Source organism: Electrophorus electricus, chromosome 18 (genome assembly GCF_013358815.1).
Source record: "Electrophorus electricus isolate fEleEle1 chromosome 18, fEleEle1.pri, whole genome shotgun sequence".
NCBI classification, from domain to species: Eukaryota; Metazoa; Chordata; class Actinopteri; order Gymnotiformes; family Gymnotidae; genus Electrophorus; species Electrophorus electricus.
In genome coordinates, this window is record NC_049552.1 from 13,608,701 (window position 1) to 13,631,078 (window position 22,378).

General features: G+C 45.6%; 2 protein-coding genes across 2 annotated transcripts; both read right to left on the reverse strand.

Moving 5' to 3' along the window:
• Positions 1-13,984: 13,984 nt before the first annotated feature.
• On the reverse strand, positions 13,985-19,980 carry psmb5 (proteasome 20S subunit beta 5). Its single transcript, XM_027028735.2, has 3 exons — positions 19,749-19,980; positions 18,928-19,234; positions 13,985-14,751 (listed from the first exon to the last, which is right to left on the reverse strand). Exons 1-3 carry the CDS (start codon positions 19,944-19,946, stop codon positions 14,444-14,446), a joined length of 813 nt encoding a protein of 270 aa, XP_026884536.1. The 5' UTR covers positions 19,947-19,980; the 3' UTR covers positions 13,985-14,443.
• A 393-nt stretch (positions 19,981-20,373) lies between these two features.
• psmb11a (proteasome 20S subunit beta 11a) lies at positions 20,374-21,543 on the reverse strand. The gene is made up of 2 exons (XM_035536481.1): positions 20,938-21,543; positions 20,374-20,679 (listed from the first exon to the last, which is right to left on the reverse strand). The coding sequence occupies exons 1-2, from the start codon at positions 21,541-21,543 to the stop codon at positions 20,374-20,376; spliced, it is 912 nt and encodes a 303-aa protein (XP_035392374.1).
• Between the last annotated feature and the right edge of the window lie 835 nt (positions 21,544-22,378).

Genomic DNA, 22,378 nt, shown 5'->3' on the forward strand with positions numbered 1-22,378 from the left:
TCACCACCTGAGAGAAGATAACCTTCCCATCCATCTATACATTTCAGCACAATTTCCTGTTTAACAGCATATTGATGTCTTGATGTTTCATCAACTGCCATTGTTATTGTTATCCATAGTCATACTGTTTACTTTTATTTATTCCTGAATGTGTTTGGCTGTGATATCCACACTTAAAACCGCATTTCAATACTTGTGCGACGTTGTTCTATGTACAACGATGCCAATAAAGCACTCTTGAATCTTGAGAGAGAGAGAGAGAGAGAGACAGAGAGAGAGAGAGAGAGACAGAGAGAGAGAGAGAATGAGAGAGATGTGGACAGATCTGGAGGGAATCGACCCCGTGCACTGAATCTGCTTGACAACACCACAAAGCATATATATTTGGACAAGAATACCCAAGAAACACAACTGAACTTCCTTGATACCACGCTGACCCACAGGTAAACAAAGAATGAAAGCGCCCTCATGGCACTCTGCCAAATCCTGGCTCTCTAAAGAATCAACTCGAGGATTGGAGTTGATTACACTCTCTGGGGTGAAACCCTTTTTTCATGCCTTGGCAATAGTGCAGTATATTATGCGATAATAGATTCAGTGTTGAGCTACAAAACCCAAGAAAATGATCTAATAAAAAACCTTTATAATGCAGATTTATACTCTCATTACTGAATCAAAACGCACAGAAATGCATACATTCACAACTGACACTAACTCAGAAGACCATAAATACAAGCTAAATTCGGGAAATTGCAGTACACCAAATTATATCAACAGTGACATATAGTTTAATCATTTTAAAACACTTCATAATCTGATATCTATCAATGCAGAATCTGAACAAAGTAACAGAACTTCAGAATCTCATAAATCCACATTGCTCAATAGGACCTTAGAAACAAATTATGTTCTATCAAGCTTTTAAAAATTGAGCTAATTACATAAATGAAAACACAATTAAACTAACAATAAGATACTGTCACACAAATTATACAAAATGATTGTGACTACACTGTCTTCAACCATAATACTAAGTAAGGAATCAGTGTGAACCTTAGGGATGAAGAGCAATCTTTATAGCATTATTAATTCAAGACCTATAGACTGTCAAGTCAAACACCATGTATTGAGCATATATCCCATAACCGCACATCAGACCATATTTACAGCCTTTACACGCAAACTGGCTTACACGTTAACCATGGGGGGAAAATAGACTTCGAAAAAACTTCTATAATATTTGGCACAAGGATCAATTTTACAAAGTTCTTGAAAGTGGCATACATAGTAAAACACATGACACTGTCCAGTGGGACACAAGCACCTAGTCTGCTGCTCAACTTTATTCCAGGTTCTCAGTAATCTTCTGTCGGACCTACCGAAGATCTCCTGCACAGAAGGCTACATGCCGCAGCAAGAGTTTTGACAAGCACGGTGCTCCTGTTCGCAGGCAGCTGCACTGGCTACCTAGGCCTTTCACAACTGACCGTAGGAAACTCTTTAGACGCCGTTGTGGACCTGTCCAATTGTACGAGTGAGAGAATTGATTATTAGCCATGTTCCCACAGGAACTCGGATCTGTCGACAATAACCTGCCAGCTATGCCCACCACCAGACTTAATAGTAGCGAGACGGCCTATTCTGACTACGCCCCTGAGCTGTGGATCTCACTGCCCTGATGGCCCTTGACAGTCTAAACACATTCAAGAGGAGGGTTAAGACTCGTCTGTTCAGATTACTGAGGAATAAACCTGTAATTCGTGTTTTTTATGACTTGTGTACTTTCCTTCGGCTATTGTGTTGCATTTTATCCTCTGTTTTATATATAAGTTTCTGTTGTTATCTTAATTTACCAGAATTTTTTTCTGTCAGGGCAAAGAACAAGCAAAAAAGAGAAGGAAGCAAATGTGAGTTTAACCATGACAAAGGAAAACTAATAATGTGCGCAAACAAATGGAAAGAAACTCAACATAACGACAATAATCAAAGCCAAAGGAGGTTTTAAAGGGACGGAATAAAGGTGTAACGAGATGGAAACACGTGGCACCACAGCAGGGGGCGCTGTCACATGTGCTCCATGGGAAGAAGATCCAACCCATTTTATACATGTTAAAGTTCTTGAAAGTGCTCTACAAATCCACAAGAAAATGATAAATAATATCTCCAGAGCTGAATTGGGTCAATCTCCATAATTCAGGAAAGGACAATTAAATACTGGCAAATGTATGTATTAAAAAATGTAAATAAATACTCCTATAAATAAATACTCATAACTATAAAGCCCTGCAACACCAAGAACCAATCAAAGAGAAGCATCCCTAGCAAAGCTGGTCCTGTTTACTTACAAACACAAACACAGCTCTGTTTCTACAATATAAAGAAGCACAGTCAAACAAATTATAACGGCTCATATATATATATATATATATATATATATATATATATATATATATATATATATATATATATATATATATATATACACTTCCTGGCTTCTCATTTGTTAAACAACCATGTCAAAAGACATATCCTGTGGTCGTGGAAAAGATGTTAATCTGTTTCAGAAGGGTCAAATTATTGGCATGCATCAAGCAGAGAAAACATCTAAGGAGATTGCTGGAACTACTAAAATCTGGTTAAGAACTGTCCAACGTATTATTAAAAAGTGGAAGGCTCAGTGGGGAAACATCATCTTCAAGGAAGGAATGTAGCCGGAAAAAAATCTTGAAAGATCGTGATCGGCAATCACTTAAATGTGTTGTGAAATCAAATCGTAGAACTTAGGGATATGTTTAATAGTGAAAGTAAGAGCATTTCCACACAGTATGAAGGGAACTCGAGGGATTGGGACTAAACAGCTGTGTAGCCTTAAGAAAACCACTTGTCACTGAGGCTAACCAGCAAAAACGGCTTCAATTTGCTAGGGAGCATAAAGATTGGACTCTGGAGCAATGGAAGAAGGTCATGTGGTCTGATGTGTCCAGGTTTACCCTGTTCCAGAGTGATGGGCGCATCAGGGTAAGAAGAGAGGCGGCTGAAGTGATGCACCCATCATGTCTAGTGCCTACCGTGCAAGCCTGTGGGGGCAGTGCTATGATCTGGGGTTGCTGCACTTGGTCAGGTCTAGGTTCAGCAACGTTATGTGCCCAGAGAATGAGGTCAGCTGACTACCTGAATATACTGAACGACCAGGTTATTCCATCAATGGATTTTTTCTTCCCTGATGGCACGGGCATATTCCAAGATGACAATGCCAGGATTCATCGGGCTCAAATTGTGAAAGCGTGGTTCAGGGAGCATGAGACATCATTTTCACACATGGATTGGCCACCACAGAGTCCAGACCTGAAATGTATTGAGATTCTTTGGGATGTGCTGGAGAAGACTTTGTGCAGTGGTCCAAATCTCCCATCATCAATACAAGATCTTGGGGGGGAAATTAATGCAACTCTGGACAGAAATGAATGTTGTGACATTGCAGAAGCTTGTATATAAAAATGTTCTTTTATTTATTTTTTATTAAAATACAGCGCCCTCTGGAGGTCACAGCGGAACTGCCGGTGAATAAGAGGAACGCCAAGACAGGAACAATTAATGTGAGGAATTACTCGAAGCACACAAACTTGCTAATTAATTATTTGAGAAAGCTGGGTGGTAACACAGGAGCTCCTGTGAAATATTGCGGGGGTGGACGTCGGGGAGGAATTATAGGGAGAAGCACTGTGTGTGAGCACAAGACAGATATTGACAGTGTCTATAAACACGCTAATTAAAGCTATGAATGGGAATGGTGGCAGTAGCAGCTAACAAGGGTAAGACGCATGGGTAAAAGGAGATTAGGGTTCTGTGTCTGTTAAAGCTTCCATAAGAGACACACTGCACACACGCACACACTTACAGCCACGCAATACACACAGGACCGACACACACCACTGATACATTCATAGACAACTGATAAAGTATTGAGCTTTATAATGGTGTTTCAGAAAGCACCTGTTTCATTTCTCAGAAGACTGCATGGATGCTGGGAGTCCAACGATGACACCTGGGGTGTTTTAAGATAGAAAAACCCAATCGATTCAATTCAACTGATCACATGTTCCTAATTAATCGAGCTAAATGGGCCAACGGGTCACTAAAGTTCATAAAGAAGCGACAGTAAAACAGCAACTTGGGGCTTCTTCCCCGAGAGCTCCAGAGTTGCAGGGAGCCGCTTTCCAAACCCCGAGCGCAGGTTTAGCACTTAGTGCACGGAATGAAAACTGCAACATCCTCCCTCTGCCGGTTGAGTGCCGTTCCCCTGAAACCACTCTCCTTGGCAGAGAAGAACTTTTTCCCCTGCCTTCTTCAAAGTGAATTTCTGTATGTAACCTGTATGCTACACAACACCTGGAGAACACAGAGAAAAAACTCACACGGGGACGTTCTATTTGAAGCTAGTCACGTCTGAATGTTTTGCACGAATGGCCCAGTTAAGACACTGAAACCTCTTAAAATTCTTAAAATGTGGACTCCAATAACATTTCAGCAATTTCAGGTCAATAGAAAATCCAAACCAAATGAAGCCCAGAAGTCATTCATCTTCCGATGTGTTCTCGCCATCTGTCTTGATGTACACTTTGTGTTAAGTGAACTCCCCACCTATGACTCTTTTAAAAATGGGGGGATGAGTTGAAAGAGTTTTATTTAAAAGCTGATTTCTTTCCCAGGGTCAGAATGGGGGGAGGTGTAGACACCATAAAGCAGCCAGTGAGTTAAAACAGGATTTAGGATTTTAATTTTCAGTATCAGCAGTTTAAATATAAAGTACTACTGAGTTACTTATAGAACTGCAATGAATTAATGAACTGTTGTAGGGATTTTTAGAACAAACGTCATCTGTCAGGAATCATCTGTCAGTTTGTTGGGCTTTTTTCTTTTCTAAATGCAGTGTGTTAAGTTTTAAAAAGTAACCGTTTTTATTCAGAAAAGTTCAAATCCATCCCAATTTTACTTAAGAGCAGAACTGTATGTAGTTATATTCCTGCCTCCACAGTACCTACAACACTGCACCAGTGTCGGTATCAAGGATGGATGTCACAGACAGAGGTTGTAGGAAGGACAGCCAGCCAGGAAATATGATGGGGAAAACCATTTGTCTGGACAATGTGGAAATGTTTGCATTTCATATAGATTAACCTCACATTTCCAACAGCTCCTTGTAGTCCTCATTGTAGGGCAGTAAACAGCTTAATAAACTACAATGTGATGACGCAACCATTGTCCTGCTATCTCCCCACACAGGGCAGGTCCGTTCCAGTCCTGGCTGCAGAAAGCCTTCTTATCGGCCTTTTCCCCATGAAGGTTGGTGTACAGCTCTCACGGTAAACACTGCCGCCGAACACGAAGGCATCGTTCAGGAACTGTTCATCGCAGGAGTCCTCCTCCTCCGTCCCAGTGGCTGTGTAACCCCCCACCCCCACCCCACCCCCACCCCCAGCCCGGGCCAGCGCGAACCGTATACGGCGACCCCTGGACGACCAGATAACCGGCTTGGAGCAAAAACGCACGTGTTCACTTTCCATAATCCTTGGAGACCTTTAACGACGTAAAATTAAACCACAAACTATCAAAACACAGAGAGCATATTAATTGTCCCATCAGGGGCAGTAACACACTGGGCCACTTCTGAACGCTTCTTACAGATGCGTATCGCTCTGTTTCGTAGGCTGCCTTATGGGCACTCTGATCATTGCTTGGTTCATCTTATTCTAACCTGAACTCTGCAAAGCCCCCGATCAAAACAGTGAAGATATGGGCCGAGGAGGCGAAGCAAGGAGCCGCAGGTTCTGACCGTACCAACCGGAGCGTTTTTGAAGGTCTGTTAAGCTGGATGACCTGACTGACACTGCGACATCTTACATCAGCTTTCCAGAAGACATGCATGTCAACCGAGACCTACCACACGCACGCAACAGTAAAATGCCATGGTTCACATCCAGACTAAGACAACTTCGACAGATCAGAAACCTCCTAACGAAGCCAAAACGAACCCCGACTGAAAAGCTAAACAACAGGCTCTCAGCCAACCTCCATGTGTGGAGAAGAAACCGGGAAATGGACAAAGAAAAGCATTATAGATCCCATACCCCGGACACGACCTTTATCCAGTATTCCCGGTCTGGCAGGTGACCTAAACTACCAGACAAAGGAGTGGTTTCTTCCCCCGTACACAGCCAGCCATCAACAGTTGATCTTATGCCACAGATCCTCATTTCTTCAGATACTTCGGATACTTATCACACCCTAATTCACATCTACAAATACTGTCTTGTACAGATGCTCATATGTTACAATTTCATCCCCCTGCAAATACATTATTGTTATTAGCACTACCACACACACTTGCACTTTATGTATATTGTAGGTCTTGTCTGTATATTCCTCAGACATATATTATATATCTGTATATTACTATATTGTCTATTGTCTGTATAATGTCAGTATTGCTTGAGTTCCCCAATAGCTGGAACCAAATTCCTTGTGTGTGTTAACATACGTGGCAAATAAATTTAAATCTAATCATGATTCTGATTTAGACTCTGACTCATGAGCTTAACAGAACATCTCCTGATTTTATTTGAAAGGTTTTTTTATTGCATTTATTATTTCTTACTTACAATTACTGTTATAGCAAGCCACGAATAAATGTAATAAATGTATTGATGTCAAAAATTGGAAAAACATCTAATTATAAAGTCCAGGGCCATGATGACAAGTTCAATTAACCTGCAGTTTTCCTGGGGAAAATAAATAGTTTAAAGATTCATGCAGAGAATTTCAGTTCTTCACTGTATTGGGATGCTGTTCACAAGCCAAATTACCATGACAACAGCACAAAAACCAACAACGGAACGGGGTGAAGGTTACTGCAGTCAAGTGGGTTATCAGAAGGGGAAGGGAGCAAAATCCATGTCATTGTTAAGTAATGATCGGTGGTTCAAATCAGTGACACTGGGCCATAGAAAGAGCCAGTGGCCACAGAAGTTTAAAAATATATCTTTAACCTCTCACAGAACGTGCGTGTGTTGGGGTGGGGTGGGGGCTTGTTTGAATTGAGGTCCAGGCATCACAGAGTCACTGTGCCCTTGAAAAGAAAAGCAGACCATGAGCAGACTACTGAAAAAGCCCTTGAAGAGGCACAGGGGGAAGAGGCACCAATGAACTGAATCATCACCATCACTGTAATGAGAGGAGATCTGTCCTCGTAGAGAGAGAGAGAGAGAGAGAGAGAGAGAGAGAGAGAGAGAGAGAGAGAAAGAGGCAGAAAATGAGAGACTGAGTGAGGAAGGTGAGGCAGTGATGGGAAACGAGAGAGAAGACAATTCAGGGATGAAGAGAGAGAGGGGTGGGGTAAGCAGGGAAAAACACACGCTGACGTAGAGATAAAGACGGGGGGGGGAAGACAACCGATAAGGACGGCACATGTAGTTATTTAGGATCTGGCTCCTGTGCTGACACGCCAGCAGTGGAGGTTAGATAGCCTTAGGGGGCAGGATGTTAACATCGCTGTTTGAGCTCCAGCTTTATGTTTCGTGTGGGTTTTTTTATTTTATTTATTTTTTTTATTATTTTTTTTACTGGAAGCCTGAAGAAACCGTTCCAGTGAAACAAGGCTAAACAGAAAGAGAGAGAGAGAGAGAGAGAGAGAGAGAGAGAGAGAGAGAGAGAGAGAGAGAGAGAGGTGGGGGGGTAATCAGCACAGGGCAGAGGGCAGGGAGAAGAGACGGAGAGATCTTCAAAGTGAAATAAACCTGCGATTTACATGACACAGTCCATGTCTGCTCCCATAACAACGGTGGCTCGATACACCAGCGCGCTCGTTCCTGCCCACATCGAGAGTGAGGGGATACTGACCGCTGTCTGACCTCTGCTCACTCGGCCACTTTTCGCAGGTCCTGCATTCACTCCGCTAATTCTGTGCTTTCCACCACCACCCCAGCCGGCCCCCCATCAGCAGCCAACACCGTAGCTGCCGCTCACCCCCCCCACGCTGAACCGCCGACAGCCGATGCCCTCACGTCCGACCCAGTCGACGGAGACGGACCTGAACCGCGTCTGCCCCCATTACCCTCATGGTCCAGCCAGCCACAATTACGCATGCTGAATCAATGGATGGGTATGGCCAGACTAACGTGTTGGGAGGCCTTAATTAATGCCTGCACCCCCTCAGGCCAGTAAGATCACATTGATCGAGCCGGACAGGAGCACAGGGGAGATGGACTACCGGCCAAGGGTGCCATGAGAGAGATTAAGTGGAAATCTGTGGGAAAGGAAAGAGCACAGCATTCTTCAGAGAGTCCGGCCTCGGTTCACATGGGTGAGCAGAAGATTGGTACTGAATGTCAAGCACTCCCCAACCCCCACCTGGGAGAAGCCGTTCACCTGACAGAAAAGACGTCTTGGACCCTGAGCGTACAATGAGGAGCCAAGCAAAAGCATCACAAGCTTGGACCCATAACAAAAAAGGAGCAAGTCAGAAATTAAATAATGCATGATTACAAATAATCCCAAGTTTAGACCAAGTTTAGAGCAATGGGTCAATATGGGTCATAATCTGTATAAGGTAGATGACAGAGAATAAAGACTCAAAGCACATTCTTCAGACATCACTAACCTCCAAATGGTAGACAGCAACACACTGGATCCCCTTGAGTTCCTCGCAGTGTGTGGCCCCGAACAGATGAAAGCGTACTTTCGCCAACCAACAATTGAAAACAATAGTCTGTCAGTGGGCCATGCTCAAAGGGACACCAAAAACTGGAGCAATGTAACCGTGGTAGCAACCATCATTCCATCACTCCAGGTTTGACCCCAGGTGTGTTGCCTTATGTCTGGAGGGATGGACTGCAACAAACACTCACGTTTGATTCTATTGGCAGGTGTTACAGGTAGAGCCTGTGTCTGAAAGCAGGCTGTGTACCAAAAGGCGGACACACGAGGCGCACTTCCTTCCACGGTTTTACGCAATCGATTATCTTGCGTCAAGGCATCGTCTCGGCGTTACACGACGGGGTTCGAGTTGCCTGTGATCATTTAATCAGCCATGCCAGAAAGCACTATGACTATATGTGACGCAGGAAATTCTAAACATGGTGCAAGTGTCACTTTTATCCAAATACTTCTCCACAAAACTAGGACTAGAGGCTTTGAACTGCAAAACATCCTGCTCTCTAAGGGAGTCCATCATTTTCACTGCAGTGTACATCCCTGCTCACGCAAACGCTCTGCATATGCAGCACTCGCTCACTTCTAAATCACGTGGTTGGAAATTATCTACACCAACTCCTCAGTTATTCTCCTTGGTGATTTTAATCCAACCACATTTTCTAAGGAGCGGGTAAATAGCAAATTACTTGTGCAACTAGGGATGGGTAAACTCTCAATTCAAGGTGTGCATTGTCCAGTACCTCAGGTGCTCCTGGGCAGTTCAGAGCATACAATGATACAGGCGAGCTAATACCCACATACAGAGCAAAACTGGAAATCAGTGAAGGCTCGCACGAAAACTGTGCGCATGAGGACAGCTGCTATAACTGAGGAGATCAGGGACTGTCTGAACGTAATATATGAACTTAACACTGTTACATCACTGTGAATGTCAAATCATACATCACTTTCTGGTAAAGATGTTCAAATTCCAACAAAAACTACAGTTAAACACAACCATGCAACGATGTGGTTCGCTAAAGAATTGAGAACACTGCTGAGGAACATGGAAGATGGAGGAAATAAAATGTTGTACATTGTACAGTAGACTGGTGAGATAAAGTGATTCTAATTCTGGTTTTGTCATAATTGTTTCAGTAAAATTCTCACATAAAACCATATTAGTGATTCAGAAGAGTGTTTTCATGTGCTGATATAAAGGAAAGTTTTGGAAATTATCAGCTGACATCAGCTGATTTCAACACCTCTAGCTCCTGAGATACATTGTCAGATGGCAAAATGGAGCCTGATACAAGTTTTAATTTATCTGACAAAACAGATTATACATAAAGTGGTATTTTAGAATTTCTGCCATATATCTTTCCATTATGGCAATCCCCCAAACATACTATGCTGCTAGGAGCCAAGCAAAGCAGGCCAGATGGTTTTATGGAACAAGAAGAGACTGTTTGTTGGGGTTGCATGTCCATTGTGACACAACACAAATATTTCAACATTTCTCTGTATTCTTTAGTCAGTATTAAACTATTTTCATTTCCCCTTGTTTGTTCTGTTTCATGTTTTCAACAGTGACCGGGGAACATCAGTCCATCTTCTTTCATTCCATGTAAAAACAGGAAGCCATTAAGAGGAGCCCTTTGTGTCTGTGCTCATTCATCGTATCTGCGCACAGGCTGCCGACATCATCCATTCTCAGTAAAAACTGGTATGTGCTCGAACCTATTGTAGTGGACATCTTTAACAGGTCTTGGTTTTTGAACGTGCTTAGCTGGTGCACATGGGTAGGGTGGGCCTCGCTGACGTGGGAGGTGGTCTCGTGCTGTTCCCCTCTTTGACGTGGGAGGTGGTCTCGTGCCGTTGCCCTCGCTGATGTGGAGGTGGTCTTGTGCTGTTCCTGCGAAACGTGTGGTGGTCCATAGGCCTGCTCTGGCACAGGGCCCACACGGCCATGAACGCGTGGCTGATGGGAGTCCAAAGTTGCAAATGTGCAAAAGCTCAAAAAAAGCTGCTTGGTGGTTTCCACAGGAAGATGATTCACTAGCCGAAAACATTCAGGAAGCAACAGTGCTGAGCTATCCATGGCAACCGTGACAACAGACAACCGAACCCAACGCAAAGAGGAACATGCAGGCTATGCCCAGAGGTGTGTGCAACCATAAGCTGTTAAAAATGTGGTGCCTATATTGTCCTCTGGTTGGTACATTTAGTAAGTGGCAGACATTAGTGGTCGATATTAGTATTTCACTGATTTTTTAAAAATGTTTTTCCCTTAAAAGACATGATTAAATAGCTCTCATTAAAGACCTGGTTAAATAAAAATGTTTTAAAATTAAATACAAAACAGGCATTCATTTCAGTTCACTTTCTTCTCCAAGCATTTTTCTTATTATTTTACAGTTGTGCCTCTTTGGGCAGACTCTTTGTTATTGCCATTATATCCGATATAAGAAAGAAAAACTCTGAAAAGCCCTGAGCAGACACGTGATTATATAACGCTTTGGGAGGCTAACGGTGCGACTATGAACAACGAAATTCATACGTGCTCGTTACTAAATACGGCGAGGGTTCGAATAGTTTCATGACCACAGAAACAATTACAAAAATATCAGCACGGAAGGAATCGTAGAACGGGAAGGGCGAGGCGGACGCGTCCGGAATTTCAAGCGCAGATCTCTGAAAACTCTCGGAAAGGAGCGCGCGCGACTCCCCCCGCGGGAGTCAAGGGACGCGCGAGCGACACCAAACACAATTATTCCCGGCGCGCGCTTAAGGACTGGACCACGCTGATTACGAGACGCCTCGAGAGCCGTTGGGTAGACACTGCCACTCGCCGGGAGTGAGTTTCTCTGCATATTCGCTCTGTTTGTTCCAGATCCTGGAACAGCAAGCAAATGGGAACAACAACCTTCGCCTTAGTACGTTCGGTGACTACCACGGGCTTACACGTAATATTGCATTTCGTCTCGGATCTGCGTTTGCACAGAAGATTCAGCGCGATATAGAGCAAACTCGCGCCAAAATGTTTGACCGTGCCCTGCTGGTCAGACTCCAGGCTGGAGAGCGCGCAAACGTGTAGGCTATGGCCACCTGACAGATGGTGCCACGTGGGTGCATCATAGGGGTTATTTTCTGACACTGTGAAAAACACCTTGCGGAGTCGCCACCAGCTGGTCGTATACTTTAGTTTGGCTCTAGTTTTTGTTTTTTGTTTTTTGTTTAAATCGTGCGTTGATCATCTTATAGCGATTGTTGCTGATTTGAAGTAGAAATTAGTGCGCAAATGATCCATTGTGCCACAATCACAACACTCCTTGTGCGCTGAAGAAGCTTCCCACATTTTTTACAGCCCTAATTGAACGCTCGATGGAGATTATCTTATTCATTAGGAGGAGAAAACAAAACAGCTTGTCTCTGCTGCGTCCAAGCGAATTGGAAACTAGGACAACCACCCCTTGATGAACGTGATGAAGGTGAACAAAGCTAAATGTGATTAGCTTCACCCCGTCTACTTGAACCTGATTAGTGCAAGATGGTTGCCTCCACCATATGAGATTATGCACTGCTGCAGATGGTTAGAGTTTATGGATAGGGACGGACTCAGTTTACAGGTGAGGACCACCTACGGCACAATGGCCATCTAAACATACCTTATGGCGCAACGCACAAGGTACACTATGTGGACATAAGTATTGGGAGACATGAGAGGTATTAACGAAATATAAAAGCATGTATGAACCACAGTGACTCGGCCACGAAGTGGCAGAGCATGTAAAGTTACAGGGTCTACTGGAAGGATTGGCAACAGTTTCCACAAATGCACTGCAAAATCTCGTAGAAACCCTTCCCAAAAGACTGGAGGCTGATACAACTGCATATTAAAATTATGGATTTATAATGGGACCTCATAAAAGCTACTGTAGGCAGAATGCATAGGTGTCCCAATACTTTTGGCCATATAACAGCTCCCAGGCAGCCATTTGTGCGTGCTACTCGGTATGCAGTCCCTTTCTCCAACCTTTTAATCACCTACCAGCACCATGAAGTCTGGGCTTGCTCGACTTGCAGAAGAGAACAGCTCGAAAAGAAAGAGCCACAGACCCACAGCCTCCGGCCAGATTCTCCCCAGTTCACCGTGGTACGTGTTGTTTTACATTATTTTAATGGCACGTCACATCACACCTGAACCATAAAAGGCCAGCAGTTCTAATAACCTTCGTAAAGGAAGCTCTTGGATAATTAATTAAACCCATCATTAATTAAATTAACATACGCTTGCGAGTTCTAGCCAGCAATTAGGTCCGTGTCACAAATCTAGCAGGGTTTTTAAAAGCAGACTTTACCAGCTGAAGACACCCGGGCTGGAAAAGTGGGGAGTTGTATTTAAAACGCTAGTTTTCACAGCTCGAATAATTTGACACTTGTTTGATATTGCAGATGTTTCATTAACGGGGCTTACTTAAATCGTTAAAAAAAAGTCATTACCATATTTGATTTTCCAGCTTTATTATGAGGGCGCGGTTTCGTCTTCATTTAGTCGAGGCAGGTCGGTGGAAAAGGCCCTCTCGTTTAGGTTTATTGAAATCCCATTTGTTTCCCCGTCTGCTAACTGGCCACCTGTGAAACTAGGTTTTAACCGCAACTCGCTTCCTCAGAGCTGGCATTAGTGTTTATTCTGTGCAATAAAACCACCAAAGGGGGCCATGGGCGGCGGAACCGGGCCATTACCTCGTAAAACAATGATAGTTTGCGCCTCATACTGGTGTCGAAAGGGTTCCGAAACTCTGCGGGAACGAGCCCCGCAAACGGCAGCCGAGGCCTGGGCTACCTGGCGGCCCTCAAGTACCCAAGTTAACGTCTGTTAATAAAGACAACAATAAATACTGTTCTAATTATGGATAAAGTTTGTATGTATGTATGTATGTATGTATGTATGTATGTATGTGTATATATATATATATATATATATATATATATATATATATATATATATATATATATATATATGTATATGTGTGTGTGTGTGTGTGTGTGTGTGTGTGTGTACGTGTGTGTGTGTGTATTCACCTGAGGCTGGCCACTGTTACTGTGTACAGAGATACACAGATGGTGTTTCACGCAGACCTCGGGTGAAACGACCATGCTGGAAGTGTAAAGTGCTAGGCTAAAAAACTAAAAGACAGTGAGGACAAAACTCAACAAAACGTGCCTATGAACAAACGCGCCCGTGTATCAGGGGACGGAGACAGCTCATCAAAGACCATGCTGAAGACAGGAATAGCAAAACACTAAGCCCGGGGTTTATTGGAGGGGGTTGGTGACTGGTTACATGCGCGATGAGAGGAACAGAAGTCCATGCCCACTCCAAGGGAGCCAGCCAAGCAGAGCCTGGCTCCGTGTCCAGCCCACTGGGACGCGGCGTCCCCGTATCCATCATACAAACAGAGGCACTACAACCCGCTATCTGAAAACCTTAAAAGTACTGTTACTTGCTTCGTTATTACCTCAGTATCATCAAAGAAAAAATGGTAACGGAACGTGTGGTGAATGTTAGTGTAACTAAGCACATTTTTATCAAAATTATCTCCAACAAAACTTAGACGAGCAACACGCTGGCCCACCTTGGGACGCTACTAAAATGGACCGTGAAGCATAACTTGTGTAAATGTCCCTTTTCCTGATTTCATCCATTTTTCTATTCCATCCGTGTCTCATCCCTCCGTCCTCTCGGATGTGCCTACGCAGCTGGCTTGGCCGGCTTTTTTTGAAAGCCGTGGTACTGGTGGTGCAGTTGGAGCACGTCGTCGTGGGAGACGCGCTCCCAGCCCTGGCCGTGGACGCGGTACAGGTTGACCTGGCCGCCGCTGTAGGCGTCGCGGTAGGTGGCCTGGTAGATGGCGCGGCGCCCAAGGTCGCACGCCTCCTCCACGCTCATGTCGTGCCGCAGGCCGCTGTCCACGACGCCGTAGGCGTACATGGAGCCGGAGCCCACGGCGAACAGGTCGCCGCACACGCGGTTGCCCTCCGAGTCCACGTAGTAGAGCCCTGTGGAAGAGGAAGGGAGGTGAAACGGCGTTCCCACCGGGAACTCGGAATTTCGCAACACTGTCGCAGGTGAGACCTGTAAGAAAAACGCCTAGCTTTATATTTAAAAAAAGTAATTTAAAAATGTAAAAACCCGGAGAAAACAAAATGAGAGGCACTGTCTGACGTTTACCGAGGCTAAGTCCCTTACTTAAAGTCTCAGGCCACGCCCCCCCCGAGCGCAAAACGAAAAACAAGTGCGTGAGCTAGAGGATGAGAGATCCTGAGTGCTTCCACACGCCAAACAGATTAAAACAAGTCCTCCATAACGCGCTGACAAGGCACTGACAGGGCGGACCCTCCATCCCGAGGCATTGCCTGAGGTGTTATTGATCGCCTCCCCCCACCCCAAAACCCCCACAACACCCAAATTAATTATTGATCCATTCCCAGGGACTTGGGCCATGCAGAGTCATGGTGAACCAGGGTTAACGTCTCGGCAGTGGACGACCTCAGAAAACGCTCATAACTGACACCCTGATGCCCGATCTCTGGTCAGCAGGAACATTTGCGGAACCACTAATGGGGTGTGCGGGACGGCGCGTTCTCCAGAGAGTGAGGCGTGCGTGCTGGAGCGTGCACACGCCATGTACAGTTTGGTAATGGTGACTAGTACCCATCTGTGCCTAGGCATCACCAGCCTGCGGATGGGGTACTAATGAGTGAGAGAGATCGTCACGCAGACCAACTCTGACACGCACAGAGCAGAAACCACCCGGCGAGGAAAGGCCACTCTTGGGGGAGTGTGTATGTGGGTGTGCGCGCGTGCGTGTGTGTGTGTGTGTGTGTGTGTGTGTAGGCGCCGAAATCTTGGAGCATGTGCTCTAAAAACTTTAAGCAAGCGTCAAACGCCCCAAAAGTTGGACCTCGACAGCTATTTAAGGACGATCTATTACTGGCAGTCTCTCCAAAAGCTCACGATGACTTTCAGGAAAATTTCTCCTTCCATATGCATCGTTAGCTAGGGCCAAGCGTCGCCATGGCACCCTGATTATATGGGGTAATTTACCATTTTGCCACTTGGACAGGAAAAAAGTTGGGGGTTGGGGGAAATCACAGCTTTAAAATCCAACAGGACGAACTTTTAAATAGGACTGACTCACTGGGAGACACAAGCTCTCATGAGAAGTGCACTTCAGCTTATAAAACCATGAATAAAGGGGAAGAGAGTCCATACATCTCACACACACCTGGAGTCATTTAACATTGCAACAGAAGCAACCGAGCATCTTGGTTAGTGCATAATGACTCCACGCGGGGGGGGGGGGGGGGGGGGGGGGGGGGTCCAGAGCAAGGTGACGCAACCAGGCAACAAGCTCAGAAACAGCAGAATAGGTATGCGCACAGGCACAGAGCTGCCAACAACAACAACAAAAGTGCTTGAATTTGTGAAGCCTTGTAAAAAGTAAGCGCGACGGTACCACCAGAACATTCCGTGGGTCTCGCCTCCTTCCACTCAATCACCCAGGTGCCAGGCACTTGGGGGGTCGAGTTCTCTCTGACTTCCAGTGCGCGTGTTTGGATCTGAATTGCAGCTACGTTTGGCGGGGTGGGGGGCAGGGTGCGTTATGCGCGGTACGCCCATGTGAGCAGCCCACCGCCAGTTCTGAAAGCCGAGTGCCGACTCGACCCAAACCAATCGTTTCCGCAGCTACGCACGATGGCGGCGGAAAGCTAAGACACGTGGGAAAAGGCTTCGGAGACAGCACGCAGCCGGCTCGGGCGCGAGCAGCTCGGTTGCAGTGTGGCGTGTCTGACACCCTCCGCGCTCCACCCACAATGAAATCAGCAGGAAAAAGGCAACCTATGAGGGAGAAGACAGCCAAGGCCACAAAAATGCAGGCAGACGGGGCCCATTCACTGCCAATACACACTCCAGGCGTCAGCTCGAGCCCACTGATGGCCCCTCAACATTGGCACTCGAGGTCGCGTCCTAACGCAGGGCGCGACCTCGAGGTCTCGGCGTGGCGTCACAGGAGATTTTCAGTAGGCTGTGCTGGAGCCACAGCACAGAGCCCCTCCAACCTTCTCACTCTTACTCTGGGATTTCTCCACCCCCGCCGAGCATCCCCACCCACTGCGCTGCAAGACGGACATAATCGCAGGACTAAGTGCACTTGACATTGGTGGATCTGATAACGAGCCTCCCTCTAGCCAAGCCTGATTTCATTCGCCTGGCATTTTCATTCAGGTCACACCACGTTTGGAAGTAGGGGAGATCCGGCTGGAGTTCTGACGTGGTCATTACGTGCCGAGCCGACTGGCACCGTCTGCGGGTGGCAGCCGCCGGATGTTATCAGGGGCCCTTTAACTTGCACCAGACTCCGTGGAAGCCCCGTGGGTCCTGGCGACGGGCGTGCGCACGTGACCGGAGTGTGCCTACCTCCTGGCCCAGCATCACGGCCTCATTGATTTCCCATTACACTGTCACCGCACAGAAGCTCTTTAAACACATCACCTGTGATCTAGCGCCCATTACTGCTCTCCAAAACACAGACGGCGGTGTATTCGCTGAGGTAGTAACAGCGCCATCTGGTGGTGAAGGCCAAAAACAGGAGCCTATTTCAAGAGACGAGCGCATGCTTTATCGTTTAAAAGCCCGTTTGTCTGCAATTTCCCGCTCGTTTCTGGCTGTTAAACAGTGAAAAGTGAAAATAGCTCGTCGCTTAATTGGCCGTTGTATGTTTATGCCAATCGTAACGTTATAACAAGCAGACTTTCTAAAAATGAAACTCCACGGGGAGAACGAGGCTCCAAAGCGCTGGCTTAGGGATTCCTGGTTTGGGAACTCACGTGAATGAGTTCTAGCCCAAGAGCTCATGCTATGCTCGGGGACAGAGGGTCAGGGCAGGTCACACAGCTCTTTATGCAGAGCGGCTTCATCAGACTGCATGGGTCAAATCAGCACAGAACATGATTACACAGCTAGTCACCATGCCAGCTACTGCAATCACAAAGTTCTGGTGCCATCACAAATGAACCACTTGTGTATTACACAGCCTTGGCAAATGCTACGACCTTTCATTCAAAAGGTTGCCTGTACTGAACATAAAAACAGGAAAATAATGAAACATAACAGCCGTAAGAAAAGCCCATGGCCTCCATTTGATGTCTTGGATTCAAGCTGGGATAGGCTATTACCTCTGGGGAAGGCATGATAAACTCTTATCCTTAAAGGAGAAATTACAGCATTTTCTCAAAAACACATTCTGTGTGTCTCAAACAGTTTTAAAGTAATGTGTTAAATAGGTGCTTCTAAGGTAAATTAAATAAATAAGTTGGCACAAAAATTGCACTGGCGTCTTCAAGAGCTGCACCTGGTTTGGGTTTAAAACGGTCTTGTATATCTGCAAGCACAAAACCAACGAAGACACCACGTCCTCGGGGTATTAGGAGAAATGTGAACTGTATTCAAACAGCAACAATAAAAGTTACCCCAAATGTGTCTACTTTTAGTGTATTTGAGCTGTTTGTAATTTTGTTTTTTTTTTTTTTAAGTGTTTTTGGTTATTTGCACAGTGAAGTTTGCATGCTCAAATGCAGGAATGAGATGGCAAGCAAATGATCACCACTACAATAGTGCAACAAGCACAAAGCACTAAAGTTAAAAGGAGTTATAAGATTACATGCTCTCCATAACTGCATTAGCGGTACATCAGAGCTCGTAAATGCAATGATGCTTTCTTTTTCCGTTACTTTAGAAGCAAATTTCACCTATAAACTACCAACATAGCAACACCTCCACTGAAACTTGGAAACAATATGAAAAACTGAAGAAAAAAAAAAACATGGTTTCCTTTAACATCATAATACTACAAAAACCAAACTAATGCAAATCAGTACAAGAGAATTCTTTTAGTTCGCGTGCATGCTAAATGTATTATGAATGCATTTAGCATGCATGGGAACTAAAAGAATTCAAGTTTCCCAAAATGTTTTGCATGAATTTGTACATACAATTTCCCTATGAATGTGATGCTAAGAAACTGAAGGAGAACAGAACCAAACTGCACCAGGGATGCCAATTTATGGTTCCAACATGGACACGTTTTCTCAAATATCATTATTTCAGTTCCAAGGAGTTACTCGTCCAACCCAGTTCAGGCGACAGTAACGCTCATAAAAAACGGCAGTTACCTGGTCCTCTTTTGTCCCAACCACACACCATGGTGCCCATACTGAGACCCATGCCCTTGTACTGGTACACCATGTTGGCCAGCAGTTTGGACGCGGCCGCCACAGAGATGCGCTCCTTGTTCCGCAGCTCATAGATGCGACATTGGCGCGCCAGCAAACGCTCCCAGAAGCTGCAGTCGGCCGCTCCGCCTGCCATGGTGCCCAGCAGGTAGGGGTTGATCTCGATGACCTTCTTCACCGTCTGAGACGCGATGTACGAGCCGGCCGTCGCCCTGGAGTCCACCGCCACTATGACACCGTGCTGGAACTGGGAGAGATTGGGTGCCAGCTTAATTAGAAAAATTCAGTTGTTTATTTGTCACCCTAATAAAACCGTGGCACCTTATCCCACTGCCTTTAGAAAAACAAACACTATTCATCAGAGAGATTACTTAAATTGTAGATCCCATCTCCACATGATACTTATACTTCTTTTATTGACAAGCTATAGAAAACATACTGCGATGACGCAGCACATTGGCTAGTTTAACTGAATATGACAGTCTAAATCAGATCACAAACACATCACATCGCAAGATAACAGTCAGAAAATGAAGTTTCTAAAAAAAAAAACAGACATGAATCCAGCATCAGCCAGCCAGGATCACCGGCCACCCTGGCTATTAGACAGAACTGGCTACATAGCTACGTCCCACACAGCTTCACCTTCGACTGTGCGGTTGCTATCTTATCTATCCTAAAGTTAAACCCAAGTCTTATCGTCTCTCTTAAGCCACGTTGATAACGAAACAGCTGCTATTTGTTGAGGAACCGGAGCTCACTTTAAAGGCCAAGGTGGTTGTTCCGTGAAGAAACTGAATCCTACTGTCAGTATCCTCGTCTTCGCCGGCGGTGTTCACCGTGAAGTGAGGGCTGTCGCCCAGATCAGCGCGGTCTACTCCGCAGTCGAGCGTATAACGCTGCGCAAATAGGTTAGAAAAATCCGCAGACTCACTCCGCAACACACTAGACAGCGCCATCTTCACAAATACTAACTGGCCCGCTTTTCCGTTGAGGCTGCTATTGAGGCGTAAGGCGAGAGAATCCTTCTAGCGCCATCTATCGGCATGGCGGACTATAGACTCAACTCGTCTCATCGTTTTTTGTTCGCCCTTTTTACTTAAGGACTGTTTAACGTTGCTATTCATGAATGATACACTTCAGGTATTGTATACTTCAGTGTATTTAAGAAAAGACACAAAAGCAGTCTCATACTTGTAGTCACTTTAATGATTAATTATCAATTTATAAACCCAACAGCTCAAATGATCTGAATATTAGAGTTTTTAAAGTGTGCCTTTTCATACTGTTAATATTCAAATACTCACGCCTGTCTTCCTTTCCTGCATGACGCACATGTTCAGTAAATTTACATTAATTCTGACCATCTAAGTGTTTTTCTCTCTATCACATCATCTCCTTTCCTCTCCTATTCTCTTTGTAGTATTCTTCCTTCAGATCCTCCCTTCTTCTGCACTTCCATCCTCGGGCAGTGATGTGAAACAGGTCTACGTTGTTCCCGGAATACGCGTCCCTGTGAGTGGCCCTGTAGACAGCCTCCCTAGCCAGGGCGACGGCCTCGTTCACAGTCATACTCCACCTCCAGCCGGCATCCAGCACGGAGTACGCGTAGGGAGAGCCCGAGCCTACTGAAATCAGCTCTCCGTTCAGCCGCAGGCCATCACTGCACACATAGCACACCCTGGGGCCTGGCTGGGGGCCAGCTCTACTTTGGGGCAGCCGTAAGTTTTGATCTTGCGATAGATTTCCTCTGACTTCCATGAAGGTCCTATCAGCGTGGCATGATGCAGCTGAAGTTTCTCGCTTTAAAGTGCTTTTGCCTCTTTTCAGTGCTGACCTTGCGCCGACGTCCTTGGGTGCATCTAATGGCAAAGGGGGTTGTGTAATTGGACTCACTGCATCCTGATCTTTCCTCTTTGCGTGGTCCTGCGTCAGTTCATCTTTACACACCTCATCCCCTTCATCCCAACCACACAGAGTGGCTGCTACACACACCTCAGTGCCTTTGAAAGGGTGCAGCATAAGCGCAAGCAGCTTGCCTGCCCCGCTGACCGACAGCCTTCGGCCGTGCCGGAGCTGGTATAGTCGGATCTCCCTGGCTAGGACCCTCTCCCACAACACGCAGTCTGCCCCGCTGCCCGAGGAAGTGACCACCAGGTGCGAGTGGATGGGCGTCACCTTCCGGGCAGATGGGCACGCGACCAGACCCGCACAGCTGGCCCGGGTGTCGGCTGCCGCGATCACGCCCCCCTGGAACGTGAAAGCCAGAGTAGTGGTGCCGTGGGCCAGCGTGAAAGGCCAAGGGGTGGACGTGACTGTAGCAGAGAAAAGGGAATGCCTGCCGCGACTGTGAGTGACGCTCTGCCAAGGTGGGAGCAGAAGCCGAAGAGGGCTCTCCCCGCCTCTCTCGAAACGTGCTCTCCCAGCGGCTTCCTCCTTGTCTGCTGGGTGAGCACACAGGGCTCTGTCATCGGAGAAAACGAAGCAGGAGGCAGAGCAATTCCATCCGGGGTACAGTGGGGTCTCCTGAAAGCCACAGACATCTTGCAAAGCCATTCCGACGCAACAAACAGCACCTAGCAGTTGGTTATATCTCTCTATTCTCTCCCTAATACAGTAAAACCAGTACAAAATAAAACAAAAAGAACCAAATCTTCTTTATACGGGTATTTATATATCATGGGGAAGATATATTCTCACACACACCCACACACATCCAGACACCGCCCCCACACATACACACACACGCACACACGTTTCTCTCGCTCCGTCACGCCCACATACGCCTTTTGTGTGACATCTGATATAAGCACATATATGCTTGTTTGCCAGCAGCTGACGCGTCTCACACAAGCGACTCTTGAAAGCACAAACCTGCTGAGAATGCATCTCCCTGTTTACATATATTTTTTAGTCTGTCCCTCATACCCACACCTCCTGAGAAGCAAAGGATACGCGCGCGCACGCACACACACACACACACACACACACACACTCCAGTCAACAAACTGCCCTTATAGCACATTTCTCCAATTCAATATCTGAATTAGTATTCAAAACCATCATCATGAGAAAATAACTACTGTAATAATACAAAACAAACAATCAAAATCTAACAAAGATAAGATTAATTGTTGCAGGGCCCTATTTAACATTTTAGGTTGTTTTCAGAGCCATGGACAAAATGAGAGGCCATAATTTGCTACCCTTCATGAGATTTGTGTCTGCTCATACCTCTTAACTGTTTCTTGTTTCAAGAGATGTGGGCCCTCTGATAGGTAGTTTAAAAAAACACCATTTTAATTTTAAATACTAATATAGTCAGCGGGCAGTTTTCACTTTGTTTGCCATTTGTGAGGCATTTGCTGGTGTGGTTATGAGAACTCTGGGT